Raw genomic sequence first — 27,919 nt, 5'->3', positions numbered from 1 at the left:
GATAAACCTTGAGACCATTGCAATTATTTAAAATTTTCCCTCGTAAAGCATGGCAATAACAGTTGTATATAAAACACCATGTCCCTTCACCTTCCCCTTCTCCTCCTCCAGTTCGATTCCTCGAATTTTCTCTCCATTTTTATTCCCATGAGCTTTGCAGATTCCAACAAATAGCCATTGCATTAACAGCATTGCAATTACAGCTCCCACTCCAGAAGATAGCTTTGTTGTATTCAAAACACCATGTCCCTTCACCTTCCCTTTCTCCTCCTCCTCCTTCCACTTCGTTTCCTTCAACTTTATCTCCATTTTTACTCCCAAGAGCTTTGCAGATTCCAACAAATACCCATCATCTCCCTCATCTCCCTTCACCGGCAGAAATCCAGAAACCAGAAAACATCCTTAAAAGTTGCTCTCTTTTTGTTAAACCTTCGAAGTTGTCGAGAGAAAGACGACGACGACGACAAGAAGTCGCTGGAAAGAAATGATGCGAAGAATGGTGAATCCCTCTGCTCTTCCTCCTCTTGTTCGACCATCATCTGGTGATCTCACTCTCTCTCCTCCTGTCTTTGCATCGGCTCTTCTTCTTCTTCCTCGCATTGTCGATTCCTCTACCTCCCGTCACTTTCGCACTTCACACTCCACTTCTGGACTGAGCGATTCCATGACTCGATTCCATGTTTTGGAATTTGTGCGGAGCCGATGCAAAAATGGCCGGTTGGCAAAAGCCGACGATGCTTTGCATTTCTTCAAGGTCATGATTCGGCTGAACCCTTTGCCTTCAACTCCCTGTTTCGTCCAACTCTTGGGAGCTGCGGTGAGGATGAAGCATTATGCCACCACCATCCATGTTGTGTGATCGGCGACGCAGTGGAAGTGAATCGTAACTTTGCAATTAAGTTGGGAGTCGTAAAAATTTAGAGAAATAAAACGAGGAATAATTAAAGTATACGAGAAATTTACGTAATTTGATCCGAATGTCGAAACTTACGTTCACGGAGAGAATCGATAAATAATCTACTAATAAATCGAAAAATTATAAAATTACAATTACTCACGCTTAAGTATTTTTCAATTCTAATATATATTTAATATTCATAATATTTAATAACTCAACTCGATGGATTCTCTCTACCTACGCACAAATATCTCCAATCTTACGCCTCTCTTCTGGAGCTCTCTTCGCGGCTTGCTTTTCTACGTTCTCTGCGTCCTACCTTTTATAGATGAAAGAATGGAGAAACAAGACAAATGGCGCCCATCTTTAGAAGCCATTCGTCTGCATGCACTTAATGATGGCACGTGTGTATGACCATCACGCACCGCCACAAGAAAAAATGACCATAGCTTCGGTCTTCCCTCCTTCTTCTTTTAATAACATGCGCAGGGGTGTTTCCTAGCTAATTACCCCAACTTCAGCGCACCTTATCACTCCATGTCTTTATTTCCGCTTGGATTTCAGAATCGTTCTCCCCCATTCAGTGCATAGTTTGGTTTCTTCCTCTCTTACCCATCATCTTAGAAGCTTGCCAGGAGCCGCACTTTGTTCAGGTCTTCAACCCCGGCGACCACTCTTGCTAGAAGCCGCACCTTGATCAGGCCTCATGCCCCGGCGTCCACTTCATAGCCAAGAGCCGCTCTTTGATCAGGTTCTACGTCGGCAACCACTCCCTGCCCTCATCAGATTGGGTCCTTTCAGGATTCCACAGCCTCTTCTTGGCTCAACACCGAACTTGCACTTACTGGAGGGAACCTGCTCTGATACCAAATTAAACTTTAACGCCCCCACCTCAGGGTCATTAACGTGACGTCCAGTTCATTATTATTTTTCGTTACACACGAGCGAAAGCATTTCTCGGGACAATCACAATCAATATACACAGCGGAAATAAGACAAGCTAGAAGCATCATGAGCAAACCTTATGTTTACAATGCATACAAACATGTTTTAACAAGTCCTTCGGGCCATGGCAAACAACACATATTTCATAGCCGACTATAAATAGCAAATCTTGACTTTGGTTATCCTATACCCACTACGGCTTCTCGCTACTCACTTCTTCACCTCCACCCCGGTCCCGTTCGCCTGGCCATCTCACATCCCACCTGTGGCTTTATCCCGGAGTCGGCTCGCCCTGAGGCACCAAGTCCATTAGGCCCTTATCGAATATCACAAGCGTCGTGATTCGGTGATAGGCGCGGTCTTCTCTGACATCTATCACGGTGAGCACTTCGGCTCTCTGCTCCACGGGATTGCCAACGCGGGCTGGGGGAGATGCCATCCTACGGACTTGAAAAAGGGGAAACAACGGGGGATGAGTTGGGGAGACTCAGCAAGTGAAAACACTAATATCAAGCGAGGACGAGACAATCGTCGTTCACACAAGTCGATTCTTACCGTACCGGTATCAATGGCATTTCAAATAGCAAGGTCATGCTACGAAACCAACAAAACAAACATCAAACGTGAGTATCACACGCGAACATCATTAGATGAGAAACAACGAACAACCATGAAACCAAGAAACGGGCCAACCAACCCATGTTACAACGTATCGCAAATTCCTTTCCCGGTATTAGGGAATTCACTTACTCAACGACAAACAAAACTAGAGAACGGGGTTCGAGACGGGCGAGCTCGGGAAATTTCGGGCTTTCTCCTTGCTTCCTTCTTGCTTGGCCGAGCAAACCTAGGCCTTCGTGGGCTCTTGGGTAGGAACGAGAAGAGACACGGGCCGGTTCGGGATTGTTTTGGGCGTGAGCTTCTCGGCCAAAGTGAGAAAAACAAGAAACAAAGGAAGAAGAAGATGATGGTGAGGTTGGCGTGAGAGAGGAGAAGGGGGGGGGGGGGGGGATTTCACGTGAGGTTTCTTGCTTCCTTATAGCCAAATAGGCTTGGAGAAGAAGCCAAGTATTAACGTGCACAATAGTCAAAAGTCATGATGGCTTGTATCTAATGCCATTAAAAGTTATTAATGGACTAAAATGATGAAGAGACTAACATTATCTCTTCCTCATTGGTTCTCCTCTCTCTCTCTCTCTCTCTCTCTCTCTCTCTCTCTCCTCTCACGGCTACTCCCTCTCTTTCTCTCTTGGCCGAATGGCCTCTTTCAATTTATCAAACCCCAAACTTGCTCCTCACTCAAGACTATTAATGATTGTCATGATGAAGAGGCCTCCAAAGTCTAAGGTCATGATGGATAGCATTAAAGTTCATTAATGAACTATAGCCAAAGGATCACGATGAAGAGAGCACAATGAATCCAAGCCACTAATGATTTCTCTCTTCCTTTCCCTCTCTCGGCTCTCTCTCGGCTCACTCTCGTTTTCCCCCTGAGACGGCCTCCAATCAAAGCATAAAATATCTCATTTGAAAGCTCAAAACGTATGCTTTAAGTCACCAGAAGACACCAAGTCCAAATTCCAACGTTCTCGTATAGAAAATGCTGAATCTTTGAAATCTGACAAAACCGGACAGCTTTGCACTGTTCACGAAATCGGACTTGAAAACATAGTAAATGGACTTCAAAAATTCTAAAATTTGAATATGTCATAAATAAGGCCTTAACAAAAATTATTCATGAAGAACACGAAATCTGAATATCTCTGTAAACACCATTTTTAGTAGCTCAAAAAAAGACTAAAAACAGTTCGCTGGAACAGCATTCTTGTTTCTCAAAATAAGCTCTGTCCAGAATCCAAATCATCTTGGAAAATTCCCAAATTTATATAAGTTATAGAAAAGGACGTTCTCAACAACTTTTATGAAGGAAACTTTTCCAAAATCGGCCCAGAAAAGCTTGTAGAAAATAAATACGGTGTGAACATCACCGAAATACCCATTCTGGGCAGTTTCACACGGTCCGAAAATCAAGCCATTGTACCACTCATATCAACTCCAAAAATTCTGAAATTAAAGTATGTAAAACTTGAAGATGTTTGGAACAACTTTCAAGAAGGAAGTATTCAGAAATTCGGATCACAAAAGTCTCCCCAAAATAACAAAATGAAGGGGTACAAAGGATCCGAAATAGGGTTTTCCAAAAAAAGAGTAAAAATTTTAGTACCCATTGGAAAACCACAAAACTTAAACCATAACCATTTTCCAGGGACTGAAATTGAGGATGTGACATTACCAGCGTGATCCGAATCCACATATCCTATGGTCTCACTGCCGTTGTCGTCCCTCCACCACAATACCGACGTCTGCTGTCCCCTTTAAATATCTGAGGATCCATTTCACAGCTTCTCAATATGTCTTACCTAGGCGCTTCATGTAACAGCTGACAACACTTACAGCTTGTGAAATATCAGGCCTAGTGCATACCATAGCGTACATGATACTACCCATTGCATTAGAATAAGGAACATGGGACATATGCTCCTCCTCATCCTTAGTCTGTGGTGATAACTTGTCAGAAAGTTTAAAGTGTGTGGCTAAAGGAGTACTTACAGATTTTGCTGACTGCATGTTAAAATGTGCCACAATCTTCTCAATATTTTTTTTTTTAGACAAATGCAACGTTCCTGCAGTCCTATCATGCAAAATCTCCATACCCAATATTTTCTTAGCAGCACCTAAATCTTTCATTTCAAACTCAGCATTCAACTGCCGCTTCAGCACATCAATATCAGACATATGTTTAGCTGCTATTAACATGTCATCAACATATAATAATAGATAAATCAAAGACACATCCCGCAGTCTCCTAAAATAAACACAGCTATCAAACTGACTTTTCGAATAGTCTTGACTAGTCATGAAAGAATCAAAACGTTTGTACCACTGTCTAGGAGACTGTTTCGTCCCATACAAAGATTTCTTTAATAAGCAAACATGGTCTTCCTTACCCGGAATAGCAAATCCCTCTGGCTGCCTCATGTAAATTCGTTCCTCCAACTCTTCGTGAAGAAACGCCGTTTTCACATCTAGCTACTCCAGCTCGAGATCCTGTGCAGCTACTAAGGCAAGTAATACACTAATAGAGGTATGTCTTACCACAGGAGAGAACATTTCATTGTAGTCGATGCCCTCTCGCTAAGTATACCCCTTCGCAACAAGTCTCGCCTTATATCTTGTTGTCTGGACACCGGGAATACCTTCCTTCCACTTGTAGACCCATTTGCACCCGACAATCTTCTGGATTTTGGATACTTTGACCAGCTCTCATGTTTGATTCTGATAGAGTGATTCTATCTCTTCATCATAATCTCTAGCTACTGCGACGACTCAGTACTAGCCATTGCTTCAGAGTAGGACGAAGGCTCATCTGCCTCCACCTCATCACCTTCAGTCAATGCATAGACAATATCAGAATAACCATAACGTACTGGTGGTTTGATTTGCCTTCTTTGTTTGCCTGTGGCTATATTATGCTGCAGTTCTATTGGTTGTTCAGTATCACCGTTTTCAGGAACTGTGGCCTCATCTACAGTCTCTTCCTTTATTACCTCTGAGGTTTTTGGAGGCTCCACCTGAAGCTCAACCTCGCTACTGACACCACAATTCATTTGCTCTGCTGGTTGAGTTTCAAGGCTCCTCTTTTGAAGCATTGCAGTCTCGTCGAAGATCATGTCTCTACTGATTAGAAAACCGAGTGATCTGGGATCAGTGCACCACAACCAATAGCCTTTCATCCCTTGTGCATAACCTAGAAATATGCACTTCTTAGCCCTCGGCTCAAGCTTACCATCACTCGCATGAGCATATGCTGGACATCCGAATATTCGTAATCCGAAGTAATCAATAGATTTCCCTGACCACACTTCCTCAAGAGTCTTCCACTCGATAGCAGATCATGGAGATCAATTAATCAGGTAACAGGCCATATTCACTGCTTCGGCCCAAAATTCCTTGCCTAGTCCTGTATGCGAAAGCATGCACCGAGCTCGCTCAAGTAGAGTTCTATTCTTCCGTTCTGCAATGCCATTTTGCTGTGGTGTTCCGGGAACTATGCTGTCACGCCCCGAACCCTACGGACACGCAACATCCCGTTATGGTCATTATGATGCGACGTCCCAGGACTCGTCGCCGACCCTTCGTTTTATCTTTTAATTACGCATGCGGAAACGAACACAACAATCCCCGGACAACAACAAATAGGGATAGTCAGGAAAACAAATCACAACAGCCAAACAACACTATTTTAATTTCCACTTGATTAACCCCTGGGAATATTCTTACAAGCCCATTTCGGGCGCTGCCACAAAAAGCCAGCAAAAAGATATCAGTGGGTCGGTCTACTCCACCAATGGATCGAACTCCAAAACCAGCTTTCAAACGACCTGAACCACACTGGGTGCGTCGACATGCTAAGGGCCTGAAAAAAGGGGTTAATAACAACAAATGAGACGAAAGTCTCAATAAGTTAACGGCCTAAGCCCCGCTTAGGAGGCCTACTCGCACGGGGGTCCCTAAGCAGGCAACACAACACCGACAATACATTATTAAACAACCACAGGCATCCCTACCTCGCCTTGATACACTCGTTGATGAAATGCATATGTCACATACTCGAAGCATTTAAAGAGATTTTCCATGCATTAATGCATCACAGTCGCGCGTGTCTCGATTATAAGGCAAAAACCCGCTTGGGCACGTCCCATATCATGCCTAGCAGTTTCTACCCCATAATCAAGCACTATGCATCACACGTTTCCAGTTATTACGCCCCCTCGGGGCCACTACACATCAAGCGATCTGCAGCAAGATGGCAGTCTACCGGTATAACCGGGCTCCGTCCCGCCCCGTCGGGCACGGCTACGTCAAACGATCTACAGTAAGACGGCATTCCAATACGGCAACATCAAACGATCTACAGTAAGATGGTATCCCGTAAGGAGCATCGAGTCCGGCCTCGGGCCGCGACAAGGCATCCGGGGTATCGGTACTCCAGATAATCCCCAGGCATCCGATAAATCGGGCAACGTCAAGCGATACACAGCAAGACGGCTCCAACGTGTGACCACACGAGCACACAAGCATTCCGGCCAATTATTATCTTTGCAATTAGCCCATGCATCCATGAATAGTGCTCACAAAATGCCACATAACAAATCAAGTGGTCACACATGCAAACAGTCAATCAATTCTTGCAAACTTCGATGCCAAACATGTTTATCAACTACAAAGCATCACTATCATTCTTGGCATAACAATAAAAATAATTTAATGCCAATAATCTCGTAAACTTTCTTGAAAACTTCCGATCAAAACAATTTGTCGTAAAAAATAGTTTTATACGACAAATCACGGCACAAACGCCAACATTCAAACTAGAAATCATAATTTGAAATTATAAATTTTCCGAAACAACAATAAATTAAATTCGGAATTAATTAATTAATAATATCCGAAAATAATTTAATTTTCCAAAATGTCAAAATATTTCCTCGAATCGAAATCATTCAAATCATTTCCTAAATATGCCAACTTATACGGCGAAAACCAACATTGGCATCACAATTTGACGCTAGAAATTTTCCGAAAATAATAACATTTAATTTTCGGAAATTAATTATTTAATAATAAAATATTAATATTTAATTCGGAATTAATATATTAACTAATAAAATAATATATAAAATTCCGAAAATAATTGATTTAATAATAATAATCAATAACAATAAACTAATTAATAACTTAAACCCTAAACACAATTAACTAAACACTAATCCGTAATTAACACATAATCGTAACTAGACAAACTTAATATTAATCTAAACACTACTTAAACTACCCTAAACAAGTTTAACACCCTAAACGCGGGATTAGGAGTTAACTTACTCGGCTAACGCCGGCGACGACGCGAGGACGACGGCGGCGACGAGGGCGGTCCGCGGTGTCCTCGGGTTGCTCCGGCGAGCGACGAACGGACATGGCGAGGGGAGGTAACTACTGTGGTGGCTGGTTGGGGCTGCTCCGGCGGCTGGGATTGCGGCGGTGACAGTTGGAGATGGACGGCGGAGTCGGTTCCGGTGAGGCGCTAGCCGGCGGCGGACAAAAGGTCCAGGCGGCGGGGGTGGCGCACGGCCGGGCCGGCGTTGCGCGGCCCACAAACAAGCCGAAAACAGGCGTCGGGAGGGAGGAAAAAGGGAAGGAGGCCGGGTGGCGCGACGGCGCGAGGCGACTGTGGCGGGCCGCGAGGACAAGCCGGCGTCGGTCGGGCAAAGAAAGAAAGAGCAACAGAACGGTCGTCGTTCGGGAGGGGCAAGCCGGCGAAGGAGAAGAAGAAAAAGGGAGAAAGAAAAAGGGAAAAGAAAAGAAAAAGGGGAAAAGAAAGGAGAGAGAGAAGGAGTGGGTGGGGATCGACGCAGCAGCGGGGAAACGTGCGGGCAAGGGGTTTCGGCGCGGCGAAGGAGAGAGAGAGAGAGAGAGAGAGATAATAATAAAAAAAAATAACTTCATTCAAATATTAAATGCGATCCGATGGCCCAAATTCAAAACCGAAAACAATCTACCGGTCTAAAATGAGCCTCGCATATAATAAGAGACAAATGCCAAATTAATTAAACCCAATTATAACGAGGGAGATCTACTAGTCCAAATTTGTACCCGGTCGAAAATTCACTTTTTCACTATTTCTGACAATCTCGATGTTGGCCACAACCCGATCGACACCGTCCAATTTATTTCGTCCTAGAACTCCGAGAAATTCGACACCAAAGTTTGGGCTCTAAATAACGGCTAAATTCGATCGAGTGCGATTCTAGCGAAATCTCAATTTTAAAAATAATAACCGGGAGTGATCAGTTCCCGGGCGAGATTTTACTATAAGCACACTGACGAATTACACGTTTTATAAATCCCAAAAATGGGTCGAAATTCGGAATGTCACATATGCAGTGTCTCACAATCCCTTCCTTTTGGCAGAACTCAGTAAAATCTTTGCCACATAACTCCATGCCGTTATCGGGTTTCAGGCACTTGATTTGTTTACCTGACTGCTTCTCAATCAATGCCTTAAAATTCTTGAACCGATCAAACACCTCGGATTTGTACTTCAGGAAGTATACCCATACCTTCCTCGAATAATCGTCGATAAATGTTAGCATATATCAGGCACATCCCTTCGAAAGAACTAGAGATGGCCCTTAGGCGTCTGAATGAATGTATTCGACCGGTTGCTTGGTCGAATGTATAGTTGTACCGAATTTAACACGGCGCTGCTTCCCTAAGATGCAGTGCTCACACAGTTCCAGCTTTCCTGTCTATTGACCTTTCAGCAATCCCCTTTCACTCAACATTGTCATTCCAGCCTCACTCATGTGTCCCAATCGCATATGCCATAACTGAGTTAAGTTTGAGTTTGACTTAGCCGATGAAACTGTAGTAGTTCCAGTCACGGTCTCTTTCCAGTAGATGATAGAGAGAATTCACTTTCTTCCCTTTCATCACTGTCATGGCACCTCGAGAAATCTTCAGTACTCCACCTTCAGCAGTATACCTACACCCGACGTCATCGAGTGTCCCTGAAGAAATAAGGTTTCTCTTGAGATCCGGTACATGCCTCACGTCTGTTAGCGTTCGCTCTACACCATCGTGCATCTGGATCCGAACTGTCCCTATCCCCACAACCTTGCAGGCTGCGTTATTCCCCATGAGAACTCTACCACCATCTGTAGTCTAGTAGGTAGTGAACCAGTTCCTATGAGAAGTCATGTGATAGGAACATCCGGAATCGAGCACCCACTCGTCTCCTGACAAACTTATAGATACGCATAGGATGGCCTCGGCATCACTGGTACTCTCCTCAGCAACATTTGCTACATTGTTAGTGGCATTTTGCCCACCGCCTTTATTTCTCGACTTTCGACAATTTCTCCGTATGTGCCCTTCCTTGTGACATTCAAAGCACTTCACGCGGCCTTTGGATTTTCTATGTCGCGACTTCGATCTACTTTTACCTCTACTGCTGCTAGGCCCTCGATGATGGTCTCTACCTTGAACCACCAATCCTCGCGCTACGTCTTGCGCTAGACTATCATCTCGCAACTTTCTTTGCCACTCCTTTGAGAACAGGGTGGATTTTACCTCTTTTGAGGTAATCGTAATACGCCCCTGTAACAATGAGTCAGTAAAGTGCTCTCATGACTCTGGTAGAGACGCCAACAACATCTTGCCTTGTTCTTCATCGTCTAAAATCTTACTGACATTCTTCAAGTCCATTATGAGTTTATTAAACTCATCTAGATGGGATCTGATGGACGTACCTTCAGTGTATTGGAACTGAAATATCATCTTCAGCATGTATAAGCAATTATTCAAACCCTTCGTTACATAGGATGGCCTCGGCATCACTGGTACTCTCCTCAGCAACATTTGCTACATTGTTAGTGGCATTTTGCCCACCGCCTTTATTTCTCGACTTTCGACAATTTCTCCGTATGTGCCCTTCCTTGTGACATTCAAAGCACTTCACGCGGCCTTTGGATTTTCTATGTCGCGACTTCGATCTACTTTTACCTCTACTGCTGCTAGGCCCTCGATGATGGTCTCTACCTTGAACCACCAATCCTCGCGCTACGTCTTGCGCTAGACTATCATCTCGCAACTTTCTTTGCCACTCCTTTGAGAACAGGGTGGATTTTACCTCTTTTGAGGTAATCGTAATACGCCCCTGTAACAATGAGTCAGTAAAGTGCTCTCATGACTCTGGTAGAGACGCCAACAACATCTTGCCTTGTTCTTCATCGTCTAAAATCTTACTGACATTCTTCAAGTCCATTATGAGTTTATTAAACTCATCTAGATGGGATCTGATGGACGTACCTTCAGTGTATTGGAACTGAAATATCATCTTCAGCATGTATAAGCAATTATTCAAACCCTTCGTTACATAGAGAGCCTGAAGTTTTGCCCACAACGCTACGGCATCTTTCTCCTCAGTCACCTCTATTAGCACTTAATCCGATAGGTTCAACAAGATTATGCTCATTGCCTTCTCCATTAGCTCGTCCTTTTCGCCATCTCTCATTGTTTCGGGTAACTTATACTTACCCTCCAATGCCTTGGCTAAATCTCGAGTTGTTAATAGCGCCTTCATCTTGACGCTCCATAACCAAAAGTTGTTTCTCCCGTTAAATTTCTCAACTTCTACTCTTGCTCCAGACATAATTGCAAAGTCTTAGCTCTGATACCAATTGTTGTATGATCGGCGACGCGGTGGAAGTGGATCGTAACTTTGCAATTAAGTCAGGAGCCGTAGAAATTTAGAGAAATAAAACGAGAAACGATAAAAGGACACGAGAAATTTATGTGGTTAGGTGCGAATGTTGGAACCTATGTCCATGGGGAGAATCGGCAAATATTTTATTAATAAATCGAAAAATCATAGGATTATAATCATTCATGCTCAAGTATTTTTCAATCCTAATATATACCAAATACCCATAATTTTTATAACTCAACTCGATGGACTCTCTCTCTATGCACAAATATCTCCGAGCTCGCGCCTCTCTTCTGTAGCTCTCTTCTCGGCTTGCTTTACTACGTTCTCTGCGTTCCGCAATTTATAGACGAAAGAATGGAGAAACAAGGCAAATGACGCCCATCTTCAGAAGCCATGCGTCTGCATGCAATTAATGATGGCATGTGTGTATGACCATCATGCACCGCCACAAGAAAAAATGACCAAAGCTTCGGTCTTCCCTCCTCCTTCTTTTAATAACAAAAGGACAAACAAAGCCCACAAAAGTTGACCAAAAATAGAGAGAAAGGGGACAGTGGCGCTCACATTCAGATCATGTGCATGCATTTAAGAGGAAGAAGAAAAATGGACGTGGAGACATGCACATAAACTCATGTGCAGAAGATTTGTCCATCTTCATTTAATGCTCCATGATTGGCGCTGTTCTTATTGAATGCTCCACGGATGTTCTTTTCCTTTCCAAAATATTAATAAACGTTGAGCTTGCAAATTAAGTATTGTGTACGGACTCAAATTCGAGGCACAATTTAACGATCCACGTGATCGAGCGAATGGATTCCATGGGGATATCTCGCCACGGTACTGTTCTCAGCATCCTCATATATTGCCTCTGCCACTTGAAAAGGACTGATCTTGGATTTTCCGTTTTGACCAAAATGTTCAAGCTTGGGCTTGAACAGAATGTGGGGACCTTGAACAGTTTGCTCAACGGGCTCCTTCAAGAGCGTAAGATCGCACAAACCTGGACCTTGGTGGAAGAAATGCGGGGGAAAGGGGTCAAGGTCGATGTCGAGTTGTGTGCTATCATTGTAGGCGCATTGTGTAGAGCCGGTAATACTTCGACAGCCGTTCGGTTCATGAGGAATATGGATGAAAGGGATTGCGAGCTGCATGTGCTCATGTACGACATGATCATCAATGGTTATTGCAAGGAAGGACTGGTGGCGGAGGCATTTGGCTTCTTTAACTGTACGAGTCACCTGGGAGTACGGCCAAATATCTTTAATTATAGTACCCTGATCCATGGCTTAGGCTGCCTAGGCGAATGGAAACAAGCAAATGCCTTATTTGAGAAGATGATTGATGATGGAATCCCCCCGATTTTCATCACTTATAACTCCTTCATCCTCGGTCTATGCCGATGTGGCTAGTGGGAAGAGGCTCGAGTCCTGTTGAGTGAGATGGTGCGGGGAGGAACAGGGCCAAATTGTCAAACCTTCACTATTATGTTGGATGCACTTTGCAAACAGGGCATGACTGTTGAAGCGAAGTGCATATTTGACACGATGATCGAGATGGATGTCAAGCCGAATGTAGTTACTTACAACTCGTTAATCAATGGTTACTGCCTTCAAAATCGAATGGATGATGCGGAAATTACATTTTGTTTGATGACTGCAAAGAAATGCAATCCTGATGTCGTGACCTATAGCACAATGATTAATGGGTATTTTGCAGTTAAAAGAGTTGATAAGGCAATGAGTCTCCTTGGGAAAATGGTGGAGAAAAGATTAGTCCCTGGCGTTGCCACCTATAATTGTCTCATGGATGGCTTTTTCCTTGCTGGAAACCCCAGGGTTGCACATCAGCTGTTTTACAAAACGCTGGCTTGCAATCTTATTGATCAAGAAACTTATGCCGTCATGTTAGATGGCCTTGGCAAAAATCAACCAGTCGACAAGGCAATGGCATTGTTTTGACAAATGGAAGATTGCATCGGCAATGTTAATATCGTCCACTGCACCATCCTTATTAACGGCTTGTGTGAGGCAGGGGAACTTGGACCTGCGATGAACCTCTTCAATTCGTTGGATGCCAAAGGGTTGTGACCTAATGTCGTGACATTTAGTACCATCATAAAAGGACTATGTAAAGCTGGCTAAATATGTGAAGCTTGCGAGCTACTTCATAATATGAAAGAGAAGGGATGTCCTCCAAGTGGTGTCGTCTATGACATTATCATCCGAGCACTCCTCGAAGATGGTCAGAAAGCGAGGGCAATGCTTCTTCTATGGGAGATGGTTGAGAAAGGCTTCTCACCAAAAGCTGCATCCACGGCTAAACTTTTGGGTGCATCAGCAAACAATAGATTAGAATCCTGAGAATCTGCACTGGAAACGTAAGCTCTCGTGAATTGCGATTGGGTGCATATAGTAAGTAGCCAACTTTTATCTCGACGAGAGAAGATTAGCCAACAATAGATTGTAATTTCCCCGTTTTGGTGTGCCGCCTGCTGCAGCTTTCTTCAATCCTTGTTGCATTCCTGCTTTGTCTAGTTTTTGCAGCCAAGACAGCTTCCATTTTAGGCTTCATTTTGCAGTCCAATCCCAGCTGGCTTCCACCGAGGAATGGGCAGTTGCAAGTCCTCCGGTTTTGCCACCAATTTCCTCTCAACTCTAGTTCATTTCTTGTTCCAAGTTTCCTAGTTCCATTGGGACTAGATTGTGGCTGGCTTAGGGCCTTAATGATGTGCAAAGGTGTGCGGGACGAGGTGAACTCTGCAAATCAATGACAGAGTTGCCACGTAATCTAAAAGATCCGGATCGTATGATCTTGTGACCCGAATCTAACATTTGGTTATTGAGGTGGAAGAGTCCAAAACCATATGGACCCCCTGCACCATAGTTCGGTCAGCTCTGGCGAAATTGGCTTGAACCGAGCATTTTAAGGTGACCGGGCGTGAGAATCGAGACGATATGGTAGTCGAGAGTGGGAGCTCAATGGATTTTTAATCGAGACGATGAAAAGCCAATCTCGAAAAGTCTTATGATTATTAATGAGGCTGGCGACTCATTAATATCATATGTCCACTTGCACGAGTCATGAGATTGTCTGAGGAAGCAGATCGGTCGAGGTGAAAAAAACCTAATCTGAACATTACTTGATCGCTTATTCAGAAAGGACACAAAAGAAAAGTAAAAATTTAGGCCTTTCTTAGAAAAGTGGAGATTGGGATTGTCAAGGCTCCTCAAAACAGTGTTACGAGGTCTCCTCTGTTTTGTTGAGTATTGAAAAGTCAATGCATTCCAATTATTCGGGAGCTCCGGTACTCTCGGCGAATGAAATTTTCGCCTTCAGGTCCAAAATCCAAAGATTATAATATCCTCAGTTACTAAGGGCGCGAATGGTAACCATTCTGCTTCAGAAATCAAATTCTTGCCAGAAATTGATTTCTGGAATTCTTGCCAGAAATTGATTTTTGGAGGAGAAATCTGTTTGGTAAAACATGACTAATTCTGCTCTAGAAATTGATTTTTGGAAGAGAAATCTGTTTGATAAAATAAGAGGAAATTTCTACTTCTGGATGAGAAATACATTTGATAACGGCGCGTCAATTCTATTTCCGCAACAAAGATAGTTCGAACTCAATTGCAAAATATTATTTAGCTTAACCTACAATGCATGATATTCGAGGCAAAATCTAGTACATTTTTTTAAATCCTCAAATAAAAAGAACATAAATTCCAAAATAACATGTCATTACAAGAAGTCCTGGTACCAAATCCTCAATTACACATAATACAAATCCTACAATACAATATTACATTACAGAAGGCAAAAAAAGCAAATAATCCTCGAATAATAATAATGGAAGTATAATACAATAGTGGAAAACTGTCAGATTTCGGGAAAATACGAAATTTATTGAATTTTTCCCAAAAAAAATTTAACAAATCAAAAAATAAAAAATTTTAAAACTTCATAGAATGGTTTAAAATACCTGTGATCACCCACGTTTAGTGAAATTTAATTTTTTTTAGGTGCCAAAAAAAATCATAAAATCAAAAAATTCAAAACTTCACAGAATGGCTTAGAATACATGTGGCCACCCATTTTTAGTGAAATTTAATTTTTTTAGGTGCCCAAAAAAATCAAAAAATAAAAAACTTCAAAACTTCACAGAATGGCTTTAGAATACCTATGGCCACCCACTTTGAGTGAAAATTTAAATTTTTGGAGGTGCCCACAAATTTAAATTTCACTTAAAGTGGGTGGCCACAGGTATTCTAAGCTATTTTGTGAAGTTTTGAAAATTTTTTTTTAATTTTTTGATTTTTTTGGGCACCTCAAAAAATTTAAATTTCACTCAAACTAAGCAAAAAATACATTTGATAACGGCACGTCAATTCTATTTCCGCAACAAAGATAGTCCGAAGTCAATTGCAAAATATTATTTATCTTAACCTACAATGCATGATATTCGAGGCAAAATCTAGTACATTTTTTTAAATCCTCAAATAAAAAAAACATAAATTCCAAAATAACATGTCATTACAAGAAGACCTGGTACCAAATCCTCAATTACACATAATACAAATCCTACAATACAACATTACTTTACAAAAGGCAAAAAAAAGCAAATAATCCTTAAATAATAATAATGGAAGTACAATACAATAGTGGAAAATCGAATTTCATGGAATCTCCAGCATATGATTATCCCTAGCCATTTTATTGGCAATACGTTTCCAGATAATGTTCATCTCGGTTCCCTCTTCGGTCGTTACTACATCGTCTGTACCCTGTTCAGTAGGTTCACACACATAATCCGGATCTCCATATATGGACAAACACTTATCCATCCTATCTTGCTCAATGATGTAGTTATGGATCGCACAGCATGCAATTACAATCTGTGTTTGTTTTTCAAATTTAAATGGAGGCATCTGTCTCAAAACAAAAAAACGATTCTTTAAAGCCACAAAGGATCTCTCAATGATATTCCTTAATGAAGAATACCTGTGGTTGAACAATTCCTTTGATGTTGTTGGTCCCCCACTTCGTCGAAATTCTGGTATATGATACCGTTCGCCTTTAAATGGTGTTAAAAATCCTGGACTTGAAGCATAATCAGAATCGACGGTGTAGTACTTGCCTACAACAAAGTATTCATGGATTGATCATGAAATGGAATCCTAGCAAAATCATAAACACAAATACTCATTATATATCAAAATAGCACCTGCGGGTGGTCGAGGAAACTGTAGGTAAGGTGTGTCAAGTGCGGCCGACAACACCCGACAATCGTTGGCTAATCCTTCCCAACCAGCATACACAAAAGTAAATCGCATATCAAAGGAACACACACGCAACACGTTCTGAGTGGTTGTGCCTTTTCTAACTCTAAATCGTGGCTGTATATGTTCAGGTACGGTAGCATGAATACGGGTGCCATCAATAGCACCTACGCACCCCTGTCATTTAATTAAATACATACATTAGACAAGATTGTGAGCAAAACTAATCAAATGGTGCAAGGAAATGTATGAAAAACGTACCTTGAAGTAACGATTAAACTTTGGCTCAATCCGAATTTCTTCTGGGACAACATCAAACTAAGGAGGTACGATAATCTCCTTCGCCAATTCCAAAACAGCTTTCAACACCGCTACAAAGTACTTGCTAACAGTTTCTCCTGAACGTTGGAATCTCTCACATAAAGCTCTGTTGGAGTTCTTGTGACAAATTATTAATACAAACATGGCAACCTGTTCATCTACCCTAACATATCGACTGTCTGCCAACCAACCTCTTGACTTGAGCAAACCACAAAGGTTAAGAAAAACATGTCTCTCCATTCTAAATGCTTCGTATACTCTATCTGAATGTCCATGAAGAAGCTCGCTAACCCATTGGGGCCCTGTCAATACGCTGTCCCTAATACGTTCTGTCCTGTGCATGGACCTATGCAACCAAGCAGTACACAACCATGCCAACAATATTTTCAACTCTTCCTCATCAAAGTCTTGTTCACCTAATACAATTGTTTCACTTGATGCTACTTGATCATTAGACCAGTTACTTTGACCCCCTTCCATATTACCTAGGCCATCATGCGAAAGAAGAAGACAAACTTAACATGTCAGTTGGGAAGCCAAAACATTTGAACTGATCTATTGGGAATTTAATACAACTCAATAGATAATTATGGAATTCAATTACATTAAAGCAAAATCTCAACATTATCACAAACGCATAGTCATAAAGACAAGTCAATGTCTGAAATACATAAGTGAAAAGCCGAAATGAACGCAAACATAAAATGACATACTATAGCCCAACAACTACTCAACAGCCTCCAACTACTCATCCATAGCCTCAATAAAGGCAACTCTCATTTCGGGAAGACATGTCAGGAAGCCCTCTCTCCAAGAGGCATTAATGACAGCATGTTTCATAGCTTTGATGTAAAGAACCTTGTCCAAGTCATACATGGCATTTAGGACAGCACCCACGGTTGATATAGAGTAAGGGTCCACAGGTAATAAGGACTGTGAGGTGACGGAGGCACTTGATGTTTGAACCGTCTTAGCTTTGATCATCTCTTGAATGGCTTTGCAGGTCGCGTCAAATGAATGCGAACTGCTCTTTCTCCTCCTCTTGGCATTTGGAGTCCTATCCAACATGTGACTTTTTGGTGGTGGGCTCGCCGACACGTTAAATTGTTCCACATCAGCTTAGGTTTCGAAAAACAGTTCGGGTTCGCTTAGGTTGACATGAACATCATTGTCACCACCACCACCACTGTACCCTCCGACGGTGCCACGCCTTGCGCATTTCCTATTGCAAACTCCCCAGTGGCGTATGTATCTCCAAACACAACACAAAGCTGTGAATACAAAGGAAATCCGTCCTTCCTGAACTTGGCCCATTCAGTATTAGCCTGCGCCATTTTCAAAATAATGTCAGGCAATACTCAACATTTTATAAATCTGAAATTTGAGGTTACAATAATAAGATGACCTAAGTAAGTAACATCACCTTAATGTGATTTGCCCAAACAGTTTCATCATCCACAACAACCCTCTTGATGTCATCGTCCCATCCAAATCCCGTTGTTAAAAGCAGCTTCTTAAAACTACCATATTGTCTCTTCAGTTTCTGTGCCTTGTTCTTGAACTGTGGTAGACTAAAGTGAAGTCCTGTTTGTTCATTGAATTCTTTTTCAATGTTAATCCACCCTACTCTGTTGTAGGTACATGATGTGCGATTTCCCTTTTTTACCTCATCTACCATCAGACTTATAAACAATTCGGTCAACGGCTCAGTCCACTTTGCCATGTACGTGTATTTGGAGGATTCCATTTATGTAAAATCGATGAAATTTCAGGGGCAAATGCTGGTAATGACGATTCAACAAACAAACAAGAATTAAATAGAGGAGCACATCTACAAAAGAGAACATAAATTGTACCTGAGTAGAGAATTTCACACCCTAAAATAGAGAAACTCTACCAAAGAGCTAACAAATAGTATAGCATAGGAAAACTTTATGTAAATTTGCAATAATACAAAAATAGTAGACAGTAAATACTAATAGTGGTACACAACAAGAGGAGACTCAGAAGCACATGACCCAAAAGAAGATAACGCAATGACCACAAAACATGTATAAAATGTTCTAAGACTTAATCAGCATCCTGGAGGCTATAGATTTCAACTCAATTGAAGCTATCATAGTAACACCAAATGATTGTTGTTGTGCAATATGGGCCACGGAAGGAAAAAAAAATTGCAAAGAAAACAACTGTCCAGTCACAAGATGAACATGAACATGAACATGAACAAGCAACTCCCAAAATCATGCTGCTGTCTCAAAAATCCTGGCCTAAAAGATCGACCCAATAGCAACAATCCAGGACTTAAGACCATTAATCCACAATGTGTGGCAAGAACCTAGATTATAGTCCACGTGCTTTCAGAGACGGAACAAATCAGAACTACCAATTAGACTTTGGACAAGTAATATTTCATCCAAAATTCTTTATGAATCAATCACCCAGCAAAAGATGTAGGTAGACTTAGAGAAGGCACCAAAAGCATAGCTCCTGAAGCAGTTCAGCACACTGATATTCTTTAATTAGAACACATTCATACACATCTGATCAAGGCATGTACCTCATAAAAATATTGTAAAGGAACTTCTTATGAAACAATATCCAGCATTGCACCCACCAACCTCTCACACGTGAACTTAAAAAGTTCGTACAATGACATCACCAACAAAAAAAGGTCACATATCCCTTATTTCTCTTATCATTAAGTGACTGATCCACTTCAGTAGCCATTTCAAAGATAATCCTAATAAAGATATCATATGATTAAGTAACATATCCTAGTGCTCATTATTATGCATTCAAATTGCGTTCACATTAGAAATGATGACAAGCATCCTGCCACCACCGAAGCTATATACCTTGCCAACTACACAGTTTCCAGATACAACAGCAGTTTATTCAGTAGTCTTCTGCAATCCATTTAATAGTGCCAATTAAATAGGGCTGGACCTTTCTCATTCCTACAAATTATATTTTCACTAATTGCCACTACACAGGAAAGTCAAAACCACATGGCATACATGCCTTTCATAATTTCTCATCTAAAACAGTTTATCAACACAGTTTATGCATATGCTAAAGCTTCAAAATACCAGATTAGCCACACAAACCGATTTAGCCACACAACCCACACATCATAGCCCTTTCGAAACCGAAATCCCGCGGCTCAACTTCAACCTCAACCTCAATCCGCAACATGCTAATCAAGTTCTCGCCATACCACTCCACGGCGTCTCGTTCCCTCGTTTTGACTCGTGCGGGCCGCGTGCCCTAAACGGGCAGCCGCGTCGCACACCGCGGATTGCACCGAAGGAAAAAGCTAACGAGAGGAGGTGAAACAATTGGAGGAATCGAAGACTCACCAGCTACGCATGAAAAAACGGAAGCAGCGGAGATAGGGTTCGCCAAATCGATTGCCGCCGTGTGAGGTGGCGGTTCCGGTGCAGTCGCGAGGAGGGATGGAGGGCCAAATCGATCGCCGCCGTGTGCAGTGGCGGTTCCGGTGCAGTCGCAAGGAGGGAAGGGGAGGGCACTAAACTAAAGAGGCGGGTTCCGGTGCAGTCGCGAGGAGGGATGGAGGGCCAAATCGATCGCCGTCGCGTGCAGTGGCGGTTCCGGTGCAGTCACGAGGAGGGAAGGGGAGGGCACGAAACTGAAGCTGTGACGCCCCAGAACGTCACGCGCGACACATACCAATTAGTATTATTAATAAATTGACCAGCAGAAAACAAAGCCTAGACATGAATATCACATAAATTTAGTCAAAATATTTTTTTCTTCTCATTAATAAACCCTTGTCAGATTTACAACCCAGACAAAGCATTAAACAAGTACAAAAAAAACAAAAACTGGGTAGGTCAGGGTTGCCTATCTCCAACTAGAACCTTCATCCAAAAGTCTCGCACTAAAGTCCGAAGCTGTCACGGGTCGATCACTTCACCCTCCGCTGCTGGAACCACCATCGTCTAGGTCAAAGCCCCTCAACGGGCCAATCAACTCGCCCTCCAAGTTGAAATACCAAGCAACAAAAAGATAAGAAACCCATTCCGGAAGGCCCACATCAACCCATATCGTAGAACTACACTTAGTATATACGGCGTCAAGCTCCGGCGCAAACACATCCTCATAAACAGCATCAAAATGAACAGGAACTCCAAAACGTAGGGGCTGTGGAACATCCATCCTACATATCTGAAAAAAAATGATGGAATGAGCCGAAGCTCAGCAAATGAAATCTCTAGTTTTAAGTTAGGAAAATCAGCTTACCACTACCCCTGGCCTGAACACATACGCATGCATAGCAAACGATATGCATAGAACTTGAATGCAAGTTATACCTTTTCCGTCTGGATGTGCCGCAAAATCTGAATAATGCAACATACCATGATATTTTCACTTACCGCAAGCATGATGTAAAACATATATGCTCATTCGATTAGATTCATTACTTCATCCTCCCGAACACTCCCGGGGCATCCCGACCAACGGGGCATCCCAACTCCGAGGCATCCCGGCACACACCTGGGGCATCCCGACCAACGAGGCATCTCGACTCCCGAGGCATCCCGAAACACTCCCCGGGGCATCCCGACCAACGGGGCATCCCGACACACGGGGCATCATCACACACCACTAAATGGGCGACGAAATTAATATTATTCCCATGCAAGTCATGACAACCAAGTATTTGTATGCAAAAGTCCGCTTTGGCCCATCCCATACCGAGCCATCACGGTTTTTGTACTTTAAAGCCATGAAATGCATCATCCGAGCAATTTAAACATGAAACAATACATTTCAAACTCAGTAGCAACTCAGCTCATAAGCAATTTAGGTTCAGAAGCAAATTCGAGTCATCAGAAGCAAGTTCAGACTCAGAAACAGATTCAGACTCAGAAGTAAATTCAGACTCAGAACCTAATTCAGACTCAAAAGTAGGTTCTGAACAATAAAGTCTGAATCAGTTTTATAAGTAAGTCTGAACAGTAAACCTGAACAATAAATATGAACAGTAAAATCTGAATAGTAAGTATGAACGGTAAAATCTGAGCAGCAAAGTCTAAGCAATTTTAAAAGTAGAGTCTGAACTGCAAAGTCTGGATGTTAAATCTGAAGGTAAAGTCTGAAAGTAAAGTCTGAAGGTAAAGTATGAAGTTAAAATCTGAAAGTAAAATCTGAATATTTTTCAAAAGTGGACAGAATCAGATTTTGATAGCAAAGTCTGAGCAGGTTCAAAAGTACACAGAACCAGATTTTGATAACAAAGTCTTAGCAGTTTCAAGGTACACAAAACCAAATTTTGAGGATTAAAAATCTGCCCAGTTTCAAAAATAAACAAAAACATCCCTTGGAGAATCAAATAAACATCATCAGCACTTTGAGTATCACAATAAACATAATCATCACTTTGAGTAAAACGATTTTCTACCCTTTTTAAACATACATAAACCAATAGTAAGAATCCAACAATCACCTCAAAATTTACACTTACTCATTCCGATTTAATCGTTCCGCTTGCCGATATTATCGCCATACTTTAAGGAAACAAATCACATCCATTTGAACTTGCACAGAACCAGCAAAACAGATTCAACCATCATCACAACCTCACTATTGCACCTCAAAATAACCTTTCTCAAGCAACCAAGTTGCAAGTGCCAAGTAGATTTACTTAGCTTAAACCTAGAATTTTCACTTACCTTGAACAGAATCTGAACACGTCAAAGGTTAAAACTCTTCCGGAAATTTTGGATCGGTGATGGCGAGAGTAGAAAGTGAAGGAGAGAGTATGGGTTTGGGTGAAAATGATCTTCGTTAATTACCCAGGCGAAAGTGAAAACAGAGAGGTATACGAAGGGGTGGGTAAATTCATTGTATTCACAGGTGGCATCTTATCTCTTCATCAAGGCCAGTCGGAAGAAATCAGCGGCTTAATCGTAGGAGTATTGGCCAAGGGAAATGATTACCCAAGGCTTAGGTGTCTAGCCCAAGGGGACAAATGGCATTCGGTCAACTCTTCTTCAACAGCCACGTGAGGGAAATAAGAGTCCAGAGGATATTTTTGAGCAGATTTCTTCCCTCTTTTTCTTATGGCAATAACCTTACTTAACTAAGATAAAACAATAATAATAATAATAATGCCCACTAATTACCAAGACGACGGTAATCTAATTAATACCGCACTACGATTAACGCACACGACAACGTCTAAATATGAAACACGTCGGACTCGGTACGATTACGTTTCCGAATCCGCGCTTCGCGAAATTCGATCCAACGAAAATTCCTACGCGTCCACACGAATACTAACTCGAAAATAATACTTAGCTTTAAATCTAAGTATCATTTTCAAACATAGAAATTTCTAACGTCACAAACATATAATTATGAAATTTCCGGATGTCACAGAAGCAAAGAACGAGATAGAAGAGAAAGAAAGAAATTAGGGCCAGAATGAATTTCCAAAGAGAGAACGAGATGGAAGAGAAAGAAAAATGGCCAGAATGAGTTCCGGGAAGAGAGAAGCTACAAAAAGTAGCTTAAAAACTCATTCTGGAAGCAAAATTTGATTCTGGAATAAAAAAAAGAATATGTTTTTACCAAACGCATTTTTTATCCAGAATGCAAAAATTGCTCCAGAATGCATTCCGGAAATTTTTTAATAAACACGTTTCTGTTCCGGAATGCATTCTGGAGTAGAAATTTTGCTCCAGAATGGATTCCATGCACGCCCTAAGTACAAAACAAACCTGACGGAAATAACATAGGATGATGAAACGACCATGTTTTCGGTTGAAGGTTAAATTTCTTGATTCGACCGAAAAAGTCAACCTTTGACCTGTGCAAGAAAATTTCGAAACTTTAAAATACTACATATATATGTAATGATGAAAGGGATATCTATACGCAATGCAGTACCATTATTATTATATATGTTATTTTTGCTTTCAATAGGGAAAATATCACCAAAAATCCTAAATTATGTCACTTATGATAAATTTAGGGAAAATTACCAAAAAAGTCATAAACCTTTTGCAATTATGCCAATTCAGTCCTAAACCTTTTTGTTTGGCCATTTCAGTTCTAAACCTTTTACAATTGTGCCAATTCAGTCCATCCAGCCACTTTTGGCCGGGCGACGCTGACGTGGACGCCGGCAGGCGCCTACCGGCGCCGGCCGGCTGACGTGGCATTATTTTAATATTTTTTTTCCTTTTTTTTTCCTTATTCCCCCTGGCCGGATCGTCCAGGGGGAGGCTCGTCGGCGAGGTCGAGCTCGCCGGCCATGGGCGAGGTCGAACTCGCCCAGCGACGGCGAGGCCTCGCCCAGATCTGGCGAGACCTCGCCATCGCCGGGCGAGCTCGGCCTCGCCCATGGCCGGCGAGGTCGGCCTCGCCATGGCCGGCAAGGTCACCTCGTCGGCGAGCCTCCCCCTGGCTGGACCAGCCAGGGGGAAGAAGGAAAAAAAATGGAAAAAAATATTAAAATAATGCCACGTCAGCCGGCCGGCGTCGGCATCAGCATCGGCGTCGGCGTCAGCGTCGGCCAAAAGTGACCGGATGGACTGAATTAGCACAATTGTAAAAGGTTTAGGACTGAAATGGTAAAAAAAAATGTTTATGACTGAATTGGCACAATTGCAAAAGGTTTAGGACTTTTTTGGTAATTTTCCCGATAAATTTACCCTGAACTTTTTTTTGTGACACAAAAAATTCCAAATAATGCCACTTGTGATAAATTTATCTTGAACTTTTTTTTGTGACATGAAAAACTCCAAACTATACCAACTGTGACACATTTATCCCACAATACTTTGGCCCATGGACATTTTCATCTTTTTTCTTTTTCTTTTTTTTATATTTTTTTCTCTCTTTCCTAGCAAGGGCTGCCTTCGCCGGATCCGACGAGGGCGACCCTTGTCGGCGTTGGGTGACCCACGCAGATGTTGGGCAACCCTCGCCGGCGTCGGGCGAGCGTCGCCCTCGCCTGGGCGGGCGAGGGTCGCCTGAGTCGGTCGAAGTCGCCCTCGCCGGATCCGGTGAGGGTAGCCCGACGCCGGCAAGGGTCGCCCTCGCCGGGGAAGAGAGAAAAAAAGAAAAAAAAACAGAAAAAGGAAAAAGACGAAAATGTCCGTGGGCCAAAGTATTGTAGGGTAAATGTATCATGGGTAACATAGTTTGAAATTTTTCGTGTCACAAAAAAAAGTTTAGGGTAAATTTATCACAAGTAGTATAGTTTGGGGTTTTTTGTGTCACAAAAAAATTTCAGGGTAAATTTATCACAAGTGACATAATTTGAGATTTTTTGTGGTATTTTTCACTTTCAATAATGGGTTTATTTTTCAATTTGACTAAAAAGTCCACCAAAAAAGTAAAGTTTTCATTTATTTATGAAACGGTACGTAATGCTATTGAAAAACAATTCTCTGAATGCAATGGATGCATAATTTGATAAATTGACTAATTTTTTGTTCTAGGATCCAGATCTGTCGCGATCATAAATCTCGAGCTCGAAGTGATTTTCTTTATAAAATATACGCTTATTTGTTGGAGAAATTCAGGTGTCCATAAGCACCACATCGATACTAAGCGCCAACAGAAGAACTTGATTGTGTTTTTTGAAATTTTAGAACTTAATTACACATTCGCGATAATATTTAGAATTTTTAGTGCACCTGTCTTAAAAAATAAAACTAAAATAGAGCGATAAACATAAACCTTAAGGCTGTGTTTGGTCGACTGGATAAAAGCCAGGATAGGATATGTTTTATCCTATCCTGTGTTTGGTGGTGGTCCAGGATAAGATAAGGTTGGATATAGACCGGATATAGCCCAGATAAAAAAATCGGGGGGGGTGGGATAGACCTGGATAGGATTTCTAATACCTATTTTTCCAGAAACTCTACGCTCCACTCGCCGTCATCTTCATCCCCATACCTTGTGCGGTTTCACCAAAAAAATTTCTCGGCTTTTTTTCCTTCACCGACTCCTACGGACCCGTGAATAGTAAAAAAAAAATTATACTATCCGACTTTAAATCCGTAGTCTACCAAACAGTGGATAGGATATGAAGAAATCCCAGGATTTCTTATCCTATCCTATCCAGTCTTATCCTATTTAGAAATCCGGACAACCAAATGCAGCCGAAGAGTTGAGACCCTCGCAATAACAATTGTATTAAAAAACACCATGTCCCTTCACCTCCCCTTCTTCCTTCTCCTTCACCTTCCCTCTCTCCTTCTCCTCCACTTCGATTCCTTCAACTGTCTCTCCATTTCTACTCCCAAGAGCTATGCAGATTCCAACGAATACCCATCATCTCCCTCATCTCCCTTCACCGACAGAAAACCAGAAACAAGAAAACATCCTCGAAAGTTGCTGTCTTTTTTTTAAACCTTCGAAGCTGTTGAGAGAAAGCGACGACGAGAAGTTGCTGGAAAGAAATGATGCGAAGAACGGTGAATCCCTCTGCTCTTCCTCCTCCTCTTGTTTGACCACCATCTGGTAATCTCACTCTCTCTTCTCCTGTCTTTGCATCTGCTCTTCTTCTTCTTCCTCGCATTGTCGATCCCTCTCCCTCCCGTCATTTTCGCACTTCACGCTCCTCTTCTGGACTGAGCGATTCCATGACTCAATCCCAAGTTTTGGAATTTGTGAGGAACCAATGCAAAAATGGCGGGTTGGCAAAAGCCGACGATGCTTTGCATTATTTTAAGGTTATGATTCGGCTGAACCCTTTGCCTTCAACTCCCATTTTCATCCAGCTCTTGGGAGCTGCAGTGAGGATGAAGCATTATGCTATCGCCATCCACATGATCGAGCGGATGGACTCCATGGCGATATCTCGCAACCTTTACGTTCTCAGCATTCTGATAAATTGCCTCAGCCACATGAAAATGTCTGATCCTGGGTTTTCCGTTTTGACCAAAATGTTCAAGCTTGGGGTTGAACCGAGTGTGGTGACCTTGAACACTTTGCTCAACGGGCTCTGTGAAGAGGGTAAGACCGCACGAGCCTTGACCTTGGTGGAAGAAATGTGGGGCAAAGGGTTTAAGGTCGATGACTTTACGTGTGGGGTCATGGTGAAGAGATTGTGTAGATCCGGTAATACCTCGACAGCTGTTCGGTTCATGAGGGATATGGAAGAAAAAGGTTGCGAGCTGAATGTGGTCATGTGCAGCACGATCATCGATAGTTATTGCAAGGAAGGACTGGTGGCGGAGCCATTTAGCTTCTTTGACTGTACGAGTCACCAGGGAATTCGCCCAGATATCTGGACTTATACTAATTTGATTCATGGCTTAGGCTGCACAGGGATGTCCTCCAAATGGTGTCATGTATGGCATTATTATCCGAGCACTCCTTGAAGATGGTCAGAAAGCGAGGGCAATGCTTCTTTTAGGGGAGATGGTTGAGAAAGGCTTCTCAGAAGATGCATCGACAGCTAAATTTTTGGGTGCATCAGCTAACAGTACATTAGAATCCTGAAATTCTGCAGTGGGTACTTCAGCTATCGTGAAATGTGATGTTGTGCATATAGTAAGTAGCCAGCTTTTATCTCGATGAGAGAAGATTGAGCTGGCATCATTGAACGCTAGTTAGTTCTGTATATGTTTTAGAACAAATTTATTACAAGGAAGAAAACATGTCGTTGTACGGAAAATTATCCGCATTTGATGAACTTCTGCTGCTTTGGTCATGCTAAGTTTCTTGCAGGGACCTTTATGTACAGTTAAACTTCAAGATGAACCCAGTCCTCCTTCCTACTGGGTTTTCGTGAAAATTATTGTCACAATGGTCTAGCCTGGGACGTGAATGCGAAAGATTGAGGGTACTTGGTTGAAATTTAAGGGGATGATAGGGAGTAGTTCCTTAATGTTAGCCTAGAGATTATATTCTATCTTCAAATTGTTGTTTCTGTTGTTTCAAGTGATTTATCGAGCACACAACTTCAAAATTGTCGTGAAACAGAGAGATTAATGTCTTGCAACCTAGGAATGATCATCACGGATACGAGGAGGTGATTTTATTGGACTCTTTATCTGTAATTACAAGTACTCGTCAGTTTCTTCCTTTTCTGTTCCTTTTTCTCTTCTTAACTTTCCCATTTCTGATGATAAAGTAGCATTGAAGTTTCTGGCTCAAGGTCAG

At 42.0% G+C, this 27,919-nt stretch overlaps 2 protein-coding genes and 1 pseudogene across 2 annotated transcripts; 2 read left to right on the top strand and 1 right to left on the bottom strand.

The window, feature by feature from the left end:
• Window positions 1-462: 462 nt before the first annotated feature.
• LOC115690819 (pentatricopeptide repeat-containing protein At1g63330-like) lies at window positions 463-13,531 on the top strand (annotated as a pseudogene).
• Window positions 13,532-17,916: 4,385 nt separating this feature from the next.
• On the bottom strand, window positions 17,917-18,617 carry LOC115690818 (L10-interacting MYB domain-containing protein-like). Its single transcript, XM_030617298.2, has 2 exons — window positions 18,192-18,617; window positions 17,917-18,093 (listed from the first exon to the last, which is right to left on the bottom strand). The coding sequence occupies exons 1-2, from the start codon at window positions 18,513-18,515 to the stop codon at window positions 17,917-17,919; spliced, it is 501 nt and encodes a 166-aa protein (XP_030473158.2). The 5' UTR covers window positions 18,516-18,617.
• Window positions 18,618-26,394: 7,777 nt separating this feature from the next.
• LOC115666078 (pentatricopeptide repeat-containing protein At1g12300, mitochondrial-like) lies at window positions 26,395-27,256 on the top strand. Its single transcript, XM_030587868.1, has 2 exons — window positions 26,395-26,982; window positions 27,074-27,256. Exons 1-2 carry the CDS (start codon window positions 26,395-26,397, stop codon window positions 27,254-27,256), a joined length of 771 nt encoding a protein of 256 aa, XP_030443728.1.
• The last annotated feature ends 663 nt before the right edge of the window (window positions 27,257-27,919 follow it).

The sequence above is a fragment of the Syzygium oleosum genome, unplaced genomic scaffold (assembly GCF_021117445.2).
Source record: "Syzygium oleosum isolate NSW1041296 unplaced genomic scaffold, Sole_v2.1 Sole_v2.06, whole genome shotgun sequence".
NCBI classification, from domain to species: domain Eukaryota; kingdom Viridiplantae; phylum Streptophyta; class Magnoliopsida; order Myrtales; family Myrtaceae; genus Syzygium; species Syzygium oleosum.
This window is presented reverse-complemented; position numbering and strand designations above follow the sequence as displayed.